At 42.3% G+C, this 14,921-nt stretch overlaps 2 protein-coding genes across 2 annotated transcripts; one reads left to right on the top strand and one right to left on the bottom strand.

Moving 5' to 3' along the window:
• The first annotated feature begins 350 nt into the window (after positions 1 to 350).
• nudt3b (nudix (nucleoside diphosphate linked moiety X)-type motif 3b) lies at positions 351 to 11,025 on the top strand. Its single transcript, XM_054785244.1, has 5 exons — positions 351 to 658; positions 1,648 to 1,758; positions 8,216 to 8,260; positions 8,355 to 8,439; positions 8,632 to 11,025. Exons 1-5 carry the CDS (start codon positions 560 to 562, stop codon positions 8,826 to 8,828), a joined length of 537 nt encoding a protein of 178 aa, XP_054641219.1. The 5' UTR covers positions 351 to 559; the 3' UTR covers positions 8,829 to 11,025.
• Positions 11,026 to 11,757: 732 nt separating this feature from the next.
• rps10 (ribosomal protein S10) lies at positions 11,758 to 14,718 on the bottom strand. Its single transcript, XM_054785245.1, has 6 exons — positions 14,654 to 14,718; positions 14,081 to 14,230; positions 13,524 to 13,698; positions 12,111 to 12,188; positions 11,950 to 12,005; positions 11,758 to 11,839 (listed from the first exon to the last, which is right to left on the bottom strand). Exons 2-6 carry the CDS (start codon positions 14,228 to 14,230, stop codon positions 11,798 to 11,800), a joined length of 501 nt encoding a protein of 166 aa, XP_054641220.1. The 5' UTR covers positions 14,654 to 14,718; the 3' UTR covers positions 11,758 to 11,797.
• Between the last annotated feature and the right edge of the window lie 203 nt (positions 14,719 to 14,921).

Below are 14,921 nucleotides of genomic sequence, written 5' to 3'. Positions count from 1 at the left end.
TGGGCAAAGCGAAAAGTCATCTTCGCATGTATTATTGGGATGTTTGATATGGCGCTGTCCATTACCTGCGGTGCTGAACGTGATTAAAAAAACAGCATCTTCCTCCACCTTTACTTGAAGATACTAAATGGGTATTTAGATTGTTCAAATTAAGGACTGCGGTAAAAGCAGGCTCAAACAAGTGTCTGTTGCAAAGGGGTGGGAAGCAAAAGTGTCAGTTTTCTTCACCGGCTCACTCCGGTCTCTACGCCGTGTTGCGTCCCCCCCGCTATCCGCCGCCCCTATTCTCGAACGCGGCATACGCGACTTTCCTTCCGCTCATGGAGCTATTAAAGCTTAAATTACGTTGTGGGCGTAGTGGCTCCTTGTAATGGCGACCGTGCCGTAGATGCGCCGAGCTCTCTCTCAGTGAAAATGAAGCGAAGAAGAAGTTATTTCTACTGAATTAAAAACGCCGAGATTTCCCCGGAGGAGGACTTCTTTGCGTCTACAACCGTCGCCTTCAAACGTGGTAAACTTAGCCGTGCTGTTGAACGTCTGTGCCTCCCCCCGCCCCGCAATGATGAAGCTTAAGTCCAACCAGACCCGGACGTACGACGGGGATGGCTACAAGAAGCGAGCTGCCTGCCTGTGTTTCAGGAGCGAATCAGAGGAGGAGGTGAGTCCGGGGATGTCGCTATTTAGTCAGGCCGCGCTAAGGTTAGCATTAGCAGCATGAGCATCTGCGCTAACTGTAAATGAATATATTCATCAACACAGCTGTGGTATGTGTCTATGTTATACTCACCTCTTACTTGTAACTGTGTTGGTCATATTAACGTCATATGTTATTGTCTATTTTTATAATTGTATTCCCTAGTGTTATGTAAGCTAATGTGGCTAACAGCCTTTTACACCTCGCTCGCACCGGTCATTAGCCACCGACAGCTAATGCTAACCATCCGTGGGCAGCCAGCTGTCTGCCAGCAACCAGGGCTGTTGTGAGGTGGGACATTTCGGATTTTAATGTCAATTCATTGTTCAATTATACAACGCATCCCTCCTATTAATTCAAGTAACTATTCTAATGCAACTGGTACTGCTAGCCAAACATCGAAGTAGTTCTTAGCCAAAAGACACAACACAAGAGGCGATGCACTGTTAGCTTATATAGCCATGTGTATGCCACATTGTTATATACCAAAAAGCGTTAAGATAGATAGCTAGATATGCTAGATGTTTACTAGATGACACGTCCTGGCTGTTGTTTGTGTTTTATGTATTTGCTACCACTGTGCCACTGTAGCAACCGGTGTACGAAAGCCGAGAGAGCTGAGATCAGATGCAGTTCTGGAAGGTTCAGACACCAACATGCACAAAGTTGTCGTTGTAAGAAGAGGTTCGTTATAGGGTCATAATTGTTACTACTATCGTGAAGTGATCAGATAAGTATGAATGGCTCGAAGCTTAGAAACTTTATCCAGCCAAGCTTCATCAAACTCTCCACATAGACATTTGTAAGTTGACAATGCCACACATTCTGTCCCAGTCGTTTGTGCACCATAACTCCCTGTAAGTATGCTCGGACAACAATCCTTGCATAGTGTGAACATGCAGCATTGATCGAGACCATTAAACCCTGCCATTGTTGTTTGGGATGCTTTGCAGGTGCTGCTGGTGAGCAGCAGCAGACACCCTGATAAGTGGATCGTTCCCGGAGGGGGCATGGAACCCGAGGAGGAGCCCAACGTTGCTGCTGCTCGGGAAGTGTGTGAAGAGGTGGGTTTTGCTGTTGAACACACACACGTGATTATTTTACGGTTTATATCACTTTTCAATAGCTTGGTTAAACTGTACTCGGGTAAACTTCACTCCTGTTTCCAAAACATTTGCCTGGCTTTTGCACCCGGCCAAATACCATGCACTTAAACACTGTTTCAACAATGCACAGCTCCTGTTTGCTTGCTCTGAGAGAGCCTAGCAACATGTCAGCAGTGCCATTATCATCATGTTACACAGCAGTGTTTGGATGTCAAGGGAGGTCACTGAGATTGAGGTCTGCCTATCCTTACAAATATTTCAAATGAAGGAACGTGACAAGCTCATACAAACACTGTGGAGCTCGAAAAGGTCAATCACAAGCCGCTGTGGGAAGTTGGTTGACCTCAGATTTGTTTGGATTTCAAAACATAAATCCTTTCCAGGCTTAAACTGTCGCCATTGTAAAACCTTCATGACCCGTGCAGGCAATGTTTTAAGTAACACTTTACCATACACTATAAAAATAAGTTCACCACCAAGTTAACATATTAAAAGTATTAAATACGGACTTAACTTTATTGATGCGTGAGCAGGGGGTAATATTAAAGTCATTTTTAAAGTCACTGTCACAAAGAAGTTAGCCACTAAAACTAGGAATGAGAATTCCCTTGACTAGTCTTATTTCCCCTGAAATAAAGAGAAAATTGGCGATCAATTTTTTCATGGTGCTTCTAGTTGGCTGAAAATGTAGCTCTCGTCAACCAAATGGTAATTAACAAGTATATTGCATAACAAAGCAGCAACAGAACCAATGTTGTAATAGCAGTAAGGCGCAAACTGCTCAGCCAGCATTAATACCACTGAGGAGTTCATTATAGTCTCACTTTAGACGACTCTATGGTTAATTGAATAGAGGCAAGAATATACTGCAGTAGATGGCAGTCTTGATTTTTTTTTTTTATTATTTTTTTTTTACTGAAAACATAAGAAAAAAAAGTTGAGCTCAAGGCGCAACAACATCTTCTTCACATTAAACATACATGACACAAAATAAAGTGATTTTTTTTGGGGCAATAATGTGGTCAACGAACTGTATAGCATATACAAACAAGGCTAAAGCAATGCTATGCGCTATCCTGTCTGCTAACTCTTACTTCAGTGAACTGAAGTACATATTTTGTTCATGGATAATTTGGGTCAGTTTGAGTTGCACAAGCTTTGAGGTGTTCGACTTTTGAGGTTCCACTGTATTGGTTTTTATGCACATCGCTGTGGTCAGGGAAGGGCAGCAAATAATAAACAGTTGTGAAGCTCCATGGAAATCAATATCTTTCCTCCGGGACCCTGTCCCATCACTTAATTCTAGTATTTCTGGAGGGTACATGCTGTTCAAGCCGTTGACATTTTGAACAGAGAGCGGTCATGGCGGTGGCATGGAAGACACTGAATCCTCACCCGGCTGTCAGTTGTTGGCAGGTTGCTGAACATAAAAAGCCTATTCTCTGTGCAAGGTCCAAGCACAATGACGGAGGCTGGATATCATCTCTCTCTCCCCCAGCTTCTTGTGTGTGGTGGCTTTTGATCAGTGGCAGTATGCTGCCAACATGCCAGAGACACGCCACACACTGTAAGCGCTGAATACAAAGTCTAGTTTGTTTTTTAACAAACTCTCAAACGGATCCTTAACTTGTCATATGTTCTAACTTATTGCGCTGAAGGATGCATTTATGCTAATTGACACATCTTGCCAAAGCTGAGGCAAACAAACTTGACTCATGAGTAGGCAAAAGGTTTAAGAAGGCTCTTCTATCAGTCTGTTTATGCTCAGTCGTTGCACACGGTTATCCCTCTTAACTATACCCAGGACAGCGTTGCATAACGAAAAAATCTTACGAGCCGAAGCTAAGTCATCCTTATCAGCTACATAAATGCTCCACTTAGGCACTGCATAAAAGAAGTGCACAGGTTGACTTTTGGTCCCTGACTTCATCGCTTCATCCCATTCATGCGGTAGTAGGCCTTTTTTTTTTGTTTGTTTGTTTTTGCCTTCCCACATGATCTTTGCTGGAAGCCTGAAGGGTGCAATACTGACACCACAGTCCTGCGAGTGCAGTCAAGTTATTTTTAGACTGTAACTGGAAGCTGAAGATGAAGAAGAAACAGCAAAGACGCCAGCTGAGTGGCTCCACAGCTACAGCTGACCTACCGTTCACCTTGGCATCTCCCCTTGCGATTGGTTTGGTTTTTAGAAAAGTGAAGTAGTCACTTAAGGTGTAGCTTCTCCTTGTGTTAAATGTTCCAATCAATGGGTCTTAACGGGTGTCAGTTAGTGTGGCTGTGGGAATGTTTACCTCGCTCTTTGACGCCCTTAGAGTCGCTGGACATCAAGTCGGCAGTCCGGTGCTTTTAGCTCGATGACCAGTGCTCTCAAATATTCATTCTCTGCACCCTGGTTCAAGACCCTGGCAGAACACGGGGCTGACTGGACCAGGCAATTATTCACTCCTTATGCATTACAGAAGAACCATGACAGTGGAGTGTACCTAAAGTGATACAATTAAAGTTAGGGCTGTCAAAAATAACGCGTCAATGGCGGTAACTAATTAATTGAATTCATCACGTAACATTTTTTTTGTGTAATTAACGTATGCGCACCAGATCAAGCACGCCTCTTTTGTGACGGAACAGGACGAAAATCACTCTGTAACTCGGATGTACAACTTGCTACATTTCAGTACATCAGCAAATACACTGAAAACAAGTAACCTTAAATTATTATTTACCTTAAATTTACTGATGTCTTTGAACACAACACCTCATTGTTCATAATAACACGGTTTAAAGTGTGATTCAAATGTTCTGCTACTACTATTAAAGAAGCTAGTGTTAGACAAAAAAAAAAAAATTATATATATTTCAGACATACTTGCTAATGGTGATTAATCATGATTAATTAATTTCAGGACTGATTAATTTTATTAAAATAGTTGATCATTTGACAGTCCTAATTAAAATTTAACCCTACATTTTCTGGGAAGATCTGCATAAGTCATGTCAAACAAGTTCAAACCAGCATCATCGGTGATTGTATATGTCACAAATTTTTTTAGACTTAAGATTAGTGGTCATATAACAGATTGACTGACAGTTTTTTGCATTTTTGTTATAACCATAGAACAGGAAATGGACCGCATGGCCACATAGTAAAATGTGAGCCTGCTCAGTACAACATAATGCCATTTGACTTTAGAAGTTATCTTCATAACTTATTGGTACTGTATTTATAAAATGGTCAAGAAATAAGGGACCACTGAAATTACACATTCTTGATCTTGATTAAATATTCTTTTTTTTCATTCATTACATAGTGGAATGCCTGTGAATATTCTCATTCATCCAGGTCATTGTATTTTCACGGCAATTAATTGATGGCAACTCGATTGTTCAGGTTGTCTTCGAAGATGTTTCTCCTCATCTGAGCAGGCTTCACTAGTTCATGCTCATCGACTAGATAGGACAGCTCTAATTTGTTGGTACAGGATCCAAAGTATTTATCTTCTAAAGGTAGAGGCATGCCCAGACTGGATTCAATGCCCTGAGAATACATACAGTGTAGTTGTATGCATTCAGAACAAAATAGCATTTTGATAGCACAAGCACAAGAATACTCAACAAAAATTTAAATCATGAACCCTTGGAAGTCTGGATTCAGAATCTGACTCAAATGTGGAAAAATCAGATCACAGGCAAGCAATTTCCACTTCTGTGGAAATTCCTCAAGTCAATTCAAAATGAGTATCATCAGTTGTGTGTGGCCTCCACGTGCCTGTATGCACTCCATACAACATCTGGGCATGTTCCTGCTGAGATGATGGAGGAGATCTTTTCCCAGACCTGGATCAGGGCATCAGTCAACTGTTGGACAGTCTATGGTGCGACAGTGGATGGAACTGGACTTGATGTCCCAAGTCAGTTGGATTTGGTTCTGAGGAACGGGCAGGCCAGTCCTTTGTGACCATCGTCATCAGGAACTGCTGGCACACTGTAGCCACATCATGGCAAGTGCTGTGATGCATCAGAAGGAACCCAGGGGCCACTAAACCAGCATATGGTCTGACAACGGGTCTGAGGATCTCATCCAGACACCTAATGGCAGTATTGGCTAGCACTTGGATGTCTGTACGGTCATTCAAGGATATGCTTTCCCAAATCATCATTGAACCACCGCCAAAGTGGTCATGCTGGAGGATGTTGCAGGCAGCAGAACATTCTCCATAGCCTCTCCGGACTCTGTCACACGTACTCAGTGTGATGAACCTGCTCTCTTCCGTGAAGAGCACAGGGCATCATTGGTGAATATGCCGATCTTGGTGTTCTCTGGGAAAAGCGATTCAGGCTGCACGGTGTTGGGCTTTGAGCACAGGACACACTTGTGGATGTCGGGCCCTCATACCACCCATGGAGTCAGTTTCTGACAGCTTGAGCAGAAACATGCACATGTCATTTTGTAAGGCTTAGGCAGTGTTTCTCCTGTTCCTCCGTGGACAAAGGAGCATATAACAGTCCTGCTGCTGGGCTGTTGTTCTCCTAGCGCCCCCTCCATGTCTCCGAGTGTACTGGCCTTTCTTCTGATATCTCCTCCATGCTCTTGACACTGTACTTCTGTACTGACACTGTAGCAAACCTTTAGCCACAACGCACATTAGCCCCTTTTCCACCGCAGGAACTCTTTGAGGAACTTTCCTCTTTACCCTGGTGGTTTGAAATACCCTCCTAAAGCCTACCTGGGTAAAAAAAGTTCCTCTAGTGACCTAAAAAGTTCCTCCTAGCCCACTAGGTACTTTCTCTGAAGTTCCCGGAGCTATTGAGGGGTGGGCTGTACTGAGGAACACTGATTGGTTGAACACACTTATAGTGTTTTAAGTGTCAAACCATAAGTATTATAATTATAATGAGAGCAAGATTGTTAAGTGACACTTTAAAAAGTAAGTTAGCACTTCTAGCTCGCCTGTGAGCTGGCTAGCTACTGCCAGAGAGGCAGTGCAAATGGGTAACAGACACCAAGGCGAATGAGATTGAAACGTGAGCGATCACACACGCTGGCATTGAAAGGCTTCGCATGTGACAAGCTGATACATTTACGGACAATGTTTTTGTTTGCCCGATAATAAGGAAGGAACACAGTAAACGTCAACACAAGATGCTAGTGCTGCGTAGTGATGTGTCGGTGGTGAACGAATCGCACATAAGAGCTGGCTCTTTGAAATGAACGACAGGAGCCGGCTCGCATCGTTGGGAGCCAATTTAGAGAGTTTGTTTTTTCCTTGGCTTTTTTTTCCTGTTAAAGTGTGACGCCATAAGGGCACACAGCACATGGAGGAGGAGTCTTTGAATGCCAGTGTTCCGTAAAGACACAACTGTTACCGGGATGCTGCTTTTTCTTTTTCTTTTGCACTTTTTAATTTGTTTTTTGTTGATGTGCTGTTTGATTGTAAATACCGGTAGTTAGAAATTTGCATGCAGAGATTATAGACCTTACATTATAGACCTTGTCTATTGAGATGGGTCTTGTATTTTAAGATGAAGATATACCTTTATTAGTCCCACAGGGGAAATTCCTGGTTTACACCAGCAAAAGCATAGTACAAAAGCATAGAAAGTGCAAAATCAAGATAATATAAATCAAAATTTTATAACGTTATATTTTTTTGTAGTTGCTCATTGAGGATTTAAATAAATCCATTTCAATAATAAACATTTCATAATTTGTATTTTTTACATTAGTAACTCTTTTTACACAATACACATCATTTGGTCATAAATTTAATTTAAGACTACAAAAAAATCTGAGGAGCCTCTTGGAAGTGAAAGAGCCGTCTTTAGTGAACAGAGCCAAAAAAAAACAGCTCACTAAAAAGAGCTGAAATTTCCATCACTGGTGCCTGGAGCCAGCGACATGAGCAGGTGCCGACACTGCAGACAGGCAATTCGAATTTTATCAAAATGAAGCGCAGTGAAACATTTTTATATTTTAAATTGTTTTCAAACTTAATTGTGCTCAATATGCGTGTAAACCATATGCTACACTATACACAATCAATTACATGCAGCAGAAACCCTGCGTTGGAATTGCACTGCTGTTGATGTTTCCCTGCCAGATTTTCTCAGAATTCAAGAGTGGTACTCTGTGGGGACGCTACTCTGTCCCCATATCAGAGAGGCGGGGCATACAGTACGTTTAAATAATTTAGTTAGCACCGTTAATGCAATATTTTTAACAGCCTTAATTTTATATCTTGTCAAGGGACAACACCATAGAAAGTAAGCATGGACGTACTATAGTCTGTGTAAAGCTTGGATAGAGTTGCTATCCACTGAAAATAACTCAACACACAACTATTTTTATGGTCTAAATAGATACTGTACTGTATATGTGAGGAATCTCTGTCACTGTTTTACTGTTTTTCTTTGGCAGGCAGGGGTGAAGGGGACTTTGGGTCGCTTAGTGGGCGTGTTTGAGGTGAGCTGCCTTTGATGTTTGTCCCATAAATACAGTTCACCATATTTGTAAGTTGCAAGTGAAACCTGTCTTTTTTTTATTCCCCCCCTCACAGAACCAGGAGAGGAAACACAGGACATATGTGTATGTTCTGATCGTGACTGAGGTTCTGGAGGACTGGGAGGACTCAGTCAACATTGGTAAACAGCACTTTGTTTACTTGTCCAAGTGTGGGATAATGATGGATCAGGGGGTCGTCACATGGCGCGGGGCTGTTTAAAGCCTTGTTTCCCCTCAGAGCTGTTATAATATCACACTGTATTGTAGTCTCCAGCCCTTTTATTTGCCATGTCTTGACTTGTTCTCCATCGGTGTCTTGTTCTCACCAACAGGGAGAAAAAGGGAATGGTTTAAAATAGACGATGCCATACAATTGTTGCAGTGTCACAAGCCCGTGCAGGCCACCTACTTCGAGGCTCTCCAGGAGAGCTGCCTGACCAGCAATGGAACACCTTTGGTGACCACGATAGGCGGGGACCTCTCCCCTACCTACAGCATCAACCAGAGCTCTGTTTCGGATATCAGATAACTAAAACCATAACTGAAGACCCCCTTCCAACCCCCACCTACCACTGCCCCAATCTCCCTCCTTCACTCCTCCACGTTGGGAGCTTTAGCCACCACTTGCGCTCTTAGTCTTCTTCTTTTACTCTTTGTCTGGTTTGCCTTGCCAACTCTGTGGTGCCACAGCTATCGTGGCACAGACTGGATGACCAAGTGTTGGCTTAAAAAAAAAAAGTGTGAAAACACTTTGTACATTTTGACCTCTTTTTGCTTTCTTTTTACTGAACTCTTTGCATGAAAGAAGAAAAAGTTCCCTGGCCTCCTTGGACACACAATTAACGTGTTAACGGAATGCAAAGAACTACTTTTTACTGTTGTCATGTAAAAGTGTGTATCTAGTGCTAATTGAAAGGCTTTTGGTGGTCCTTTTTAATAACGTCTCCTTCATTTTTTTTTCCTGTCTGTGTGTGAATGTGCCCATGTAGCCCCCCGCCGCCTCCACACCACCACAACCCTGTCTCCCATTCTTTTTTTCTTTGGATTTCTGTCTGCTTGTGCTTCAGTTTGATCCTCTCGGGACACGTTCGCTCCACAGAGAGTGAAAGAATGTCAACATAGCTTCTCCATTTGCTTTTGCCTCTTTTTTTTTTTTTTTTTTTTTAATGCTTTGCCTGTCAACTGAAACGTCTTTGGCCACATGCTGAGGGTGAAATACAACATTTCAGCTTTTTTTTTTTTTTTTTTTAACATATCACTTCCTGTTTTACTCCCCCTCTGTCGTTTTGGTTCAATTGTTTACATTGTAACAGCACAGGTAACTTTATTGGGCACATTTCATTGTTTTTTAAATGATTGTTCCTCCTGTAGTATTTAATCTGCATCCACCTCCCCACCCTCCAAAAAACACCCCATTAGAAAGTAAAGTAACACAATCCACAATGCTATTTTTGGCATGATGCAGAGCAAACAAGCCTTGTACAGTTTGTTTTTCACATGTAAAATGCTTCCTTTTTTTGGATACTATTTTTTTTTCCCCTCTCCACAAAGAAAAAAAAAAAAGGTCTGGCAAGAGTCTCGTTAGCCGCGTCACGCAAGCCGCCGGCTTGATACTGTGAAACTGGAGGGAGCGCTGTAGATAGCACGGAAGAGGTTTTATTGTAAATTGTTTATTTCTGTATAGATCAACGGTGAGCGTACAAACGACAGAGCATCTCTTGCACATGTGTTTGTGCTTTTTTCTTTCAACGGAGGATAGAGATCCTGCAAGTGCTGGCATGTGCAGAGGCCGATCGACGGTCTTAACGAGACACTGAATAATGTGGGATGAGGCTGTGATTGAATACCCGTGACATCCTTTCCCTTTCTTTCGGGGAGTGACACCTTAGCTGAAGCCCAGTGTGTTTTCACATGAGATGGTCTTTCTTTCTCAGAGCCCTAACAGTAGATCTGGCATTTATTTGCCTGTGCCTTTCACACAAAACCTACCCAAGCGAGATGTTGCCTTAGCCAATGTGCGTATGAAATAGCCCTTGTCCAAGAGCCGAAATAGAGGCACACAGTTGCAGCATCATCTCCCTTCAGTGGAATCTGTGTGAAAGGCACAGGCTAACTAATGCTGAATTTTCTGTTAGCTTTGAGGCAGCAATTTTGTGGGATCTGTGTGAGCTTTTTCCATTCTTGGCTGATAAGAGGCAAAATGTCATTTTTGATGGCCAGAAACTGAGCTTATTGGTGTTTGTGAAGCAGTCATGTGAAACCATGCTGAGACCCAACACCTTTTTTCCTTTCCTGTTTACCTTTTGAGGGAGTAGTCTCTCCTCCTCTTTTATCAGGCTCTTCTGGCTTTTCCTGCAATGATGACTGAATTTATCAGACTTCGTCAACTGGTAAAAATTATAAGGAGTCTTATTTTTATTGCCACCTATCAGGAAAGGTGCGGTGGCCAAAGTCTTTGTTTACGACGCCCCTTTCGCATGACGTTTTTGAGTCTTCATCTGAATGTGCAATTAAAAGTTGAGGGCATTGACCTTTAGTTGGAGACTTCAAATAGGTTTGATGTGGAGGACAGGTGTCACAAGGGGGAAAAAAAAAAGTCTCAGCTATTTCATTTCAGTCCATGTTTTTCATCCTTGTCTTTAATCCTGTGTTGTCCACATGCTTATATTTGTACAGTGCTAACATGACACTCAAGGATGTTTAAAAAAAAAAAAAATCCTCCTTTACTCAAAATGAACACTGCAGGCTGTTAAAGGGGAAGTGATTCAAGCTGGAGATTTATGAAATTTATGAAGTGACTAACATCCACATAGTCCTCCTTCCAGAAGTTTTAGCATGGCTCTTGTCTGACACACATCTGGAATTTATAGTTGGGAGGTGTCACATTTAACCAGAAGCAATACTGCAGCTCACACCAAGGGTATTGACTGACACCACCTAGTGGTCAAAGTTGTGAAAAGCAGCTTGCAGATCTGGCAAACTTGACTAACAGTGGTTGGAAATGCCCCCCCCCAAAAAAGTAAAACGTTCTTAGCTGCGTCAACACATGTACTTCTTTGGCCAATAACCTAGCCTAGAAGTAACATCCTTATACTTGTTTAACGTGTCACTGGAGTTTTTTTTTTCTCTTGTCATTTGGGACTGTAGAATAAAAGTGCAAGACTGAAGATTGTAATATAAATGTGCCAACAATAAACACCAGTATTTCACATACAGCCTTGTCTGCCTGTCTGTCCATGCCTTTTTGTAGTTAGAACAACCTGTACTCAGCTTATCAGTTGAATATGTCTAAGTATTTGAAACTCCCTCTTCCACTGGCGCCTTTAACCATGTAACATTTTCATATGACTAAGAATTTAGCTTCCTGTTTCAAGACACAATAAGGATTATTAAAAGACTTTAGATGTTACTTTTCCATCATATGTAGTTTAAATTAAAGCAAAACACTGAGGAATGAGTTGTTTGGATTTTCTTTTATTGTACAGAAAGATAGTAAATTTACTGAGGCTGCTGTCCTCTGCCGCGACCAAAGCCGCCCCTCTGCAATACAAAACAACCTTTCATCAACATCCAACTTCAGTCACTTTTAAAAGGTATTTGTAGTATTCAACGTCTTAGGCATGCAGTAGTTGACAATTTTGAGTACTTACAAACTGGAACTCTGTGGCAGCTCCGGCACCAGCCTCTGCTTTCTTGTCAGCACCAGCTAAAAGATGTTAAAAGTCAGCAAATTTGCAAAAAAACTTTCACCACAGTTCAATAGGCCTGAAAAATGTATTTCAGAAATCACTTGTGAAGAAATAGTACATACGGGGTGCTGCAGATCGCCTGTATGCATCTCTGTCAGACTCTCCACGGTTAAGGCGGGCAGGCCTGTCTCCTTCCATTCCTGCAGAAATGAATGAAAAACATTGAAGATTATGTTCTATCAAGTTTAGCGTTGACATTTGCACTGCTACACAGCAAAGTGAGCATATTGAAAAATGTGGTAAACAGAACAGTGAAGCGGTGATTTTTTTCTCAACCTACCAAAAAGGGGAAAAAAGCATTCCTGTGTAGACATGGCCTAAAATTGCAGGAAAATTAGGCTACCTTCACACTGCAGTTCAATTTCGATGTTTTTCCCAAATGCGACTCATTCGTATGTAAATAAATCCGATCTACTGTTGTCTGAATGGTCAGATCACATGTCCGACCTATACATAAGAGCAGTGTTTTGTCGTGCCTGACTTCAATAAAAACGTACTCAGAAAAAAAATTTTGTCATCCAAAAATTACTTTTAAAAAGTGTCAGTGAAGCAGCTCACATCAGCCACACGCACCTCAGAACAAAGACTGCAGCAAGCTCACCACAAACTGCCATAGCAAAAAGTCTTGCCCTTTTCCTTTTTAAATCTCCTACATGGAATCATTGGTTTCAGAAAATGTCGGCTCCCATTGCACAAAATCTGAAACTGCCAAGGAGAGCACAAACTGTGGCAATGTTTACTCCTGTAAACAGACAGCAATGCATGCTCGTAATGTCCTGGACGCCTCACGTTTGTTTACAAGTCGCATTTTTTGTAATGTCAACAGCCAGGGTTCACATGGGTGACCAACAAAAACAAATTGTGATTCATAGTGGTTTGCTGGAGGCAGGTGCTGGTGTTCTCGGTGATTGAGGACACAGCGGCGATCGGAGCTGGCCATGATGATGCTGCTGGCATGTCAGGTGGCTAGTGGGATTTGGTGTGCTGAGTGTTTGTTTCTTTCTTTCTCGCGCCGCAAAGTGTTTGCGGTTAGTTAGCTAGCTAATGCGCGATTTGTCTGAGGCAGTGGGGATATCCCACACGATCGATGCAAGGGTCATCCATGAGTGAAATCAGCCGATACCAATGACATAGATTAAGTGTATGCTTTTATGTATTTATTTTGAGTGCTATTGGCAAGGGCGTCGTATAAGGGGGAAAAGTTAGGACAATTCCAAGGTCCGCTAACTGCCAGGGGGCCCAATAAATAAGCAATTATTAAAAAATAAAAAAAGGGGGGTGCCCATCGTGATTTTTTCTTTCATGGGGCCCAGAATTCCTGGTCGCACCCCTGCTATCTGCTCGATATGAAAAAGGGAACCATAAAATCACCCTCATTTTTATGTTATTTGGCCCAACATTAGTCTTACTGACCTACCTTTATCAATTTCACTCTGCAAAATGAGTTCTAAAAAATGACCTAACTAAGGGCTCACCCTTGGGCCTGGGCCTGGCTGTCTCGGGGCGGGTCTGACGACGCAGGGTGGCCGGCACAATCTCAGAGGGGAGGTGGAGGAAGTCTCTCAGGTACTGGATGCCCTCGTTGGTGAGGGACCAGTAGAAGTGACGCCATGCAAATTGCTCCTTGACGTACCCGCACGACTTTAGGGACTGGAAGCAAAACAAAACAAAAAAGCATTAAGTTCATTCTTCGTAGTTCAGTTTATGGCAAAGCAGTGTTTCCTACATCATTGGGTGGGGTGTCTGAATATCGCCAGATCACAACAGAAGTCATTTAGGATACATTTCTTAAAAGAACAGGTCTCCATCTTCTGCTTTTAACTGAACAACAAACGATTTGTCTTACGTACACAACAGCATGTCATTTGTGCCTCTACGTGGTCATGCACTTACAATTCTCTGCTCTTTGTAGCGCGCACAGCAGAAGGCGTGATCGCAATATATATTACGATATATTATGTTGATATAACTAGTCCATTATATAGTCCCCAACCCAGCACCACTGTTTAGCAGAACTGGTCCAGTAATTCACCTGCATCGCTTTCATCACATGAAGATTGGGCACATTCTTGTCAGCAAGCTCGGGATGCTTGGCCAGGTGGACGTCTTTTTTGGCCACCATTACTCCCTCCTTGAAGAGGAGCTCGTAGATAGCAATGCGATTCTTCTTGGGCATCAGCATCTGTGTTAAAATCATAAGGCGTAATCATTAGTGCGTGGTTTCCCTCCAGTGGCTACAATGCTAACTTGCTAGCCTACCAGTTAGTACCAAGTGTGGCTTTATGGCCGGAAAGTATGTAACATTATCTCAAGCCTTATAACATAGACACTCTAATATGGTGTTCAATGACAGCATAAGCTAAGCACACTTTGTCGGATATTAATACAATATATCAGGGCCTAGTTTAGCCGAAATAAAATGGCAGTCAGGGACGAACACCACAGCACCAGTCTGAATATCATCTAATTCGTATCAATCACGGTTAAAATACATCGACATCTTCCACCCAAATGATTACACGATTTGAATGTTCGTTGTTGATTTTTATTAGCACTCACGATGTTGGAGATGTATTTAGATTTCTACACCAGTCGGTATCTTTACCTTTACACTTGATGTCAGACCGGAGCCGGAAGGACAGACCGGTGTTGGTGAGGAGGGGTTATGCTCCCGCTAGGAGACTGGAGTGAAATGTTGCCCCCTGTCGTTGCGGAGGATAATAGCAGCCCGGACTACTTCATCACTATCTATCTATGGAGTTTTGTTGATAAATCAATACCTCAGTGTCAGTTAAAACAGAGAATTACTGTTTTTGCAAAGACAGATTTTTAAGACAGATTTTGTTTTGGACCTCACTGGGTTGAGTCATTTG

This window comes from Dunckerocampus dactyliophorus, chromosome 8 (assembly GCF_027744805.1).
Source record: "Dunckerocampus dactyliophorus isolate RoL2022-P2 chromosome 8, RoL_Ddac_1.1, whole genome shotgun sequence".
Lineage (NCBI taxonomy): Eukaryota > Metazoa > Chordata > Actinopteri > Syngnathiformes > Syngnathidae > Dunckerocampus > Dunckerocampus dactyliophorus.
Note: the sequence above shows the minus strand (reverse complement) of the source record. Positions and strands in the feature narration are given on the sequence as shown.

Coding starts and splice junctions, on each gene's coding strand:
- nudt3b (XM_054785244.1), top strand. CDS start 560: ATGATGAAGCTTAAGTCCAACCAGACCCGGACGTACGACGGGGATGGC. Junction 8,261..8,354: donor GCTTAGTGGGCGTGTTTGAG/GTGAGCTGCCTT, acceptor CCCCCCTCACAG/AACCAGGAGAGGAAACACAG. Junction 8,440..8,631: donor GGAGGACTCAGTCAACATTG/GTAAACAGCACT, acceptor TCTCACCAACAG/GGAGAAAAAGGGAATGGTTT.
- rps10 (XM_054785245.1), bottom strand. CDS start 14,230: ATGCTGATGCCCAAGAAGAATCGCATTGCTATCTACGAGCTCCTCTTC. Junction 13,699..14,080: donor ATGTGATGAAAGCGATGCAG/GTGAATTACTGG, acceptor TTTTGCTTCCAG/TCCCTAAAGTCGTGCGGGTA. Junction 12,189..13,523: donor AGCCAGGCCCAGGCCCAAGG/GTGAGCCCTTAG, acceptor TCATTTCTGCAG/GAATGGAAGGAGACAGGCCT.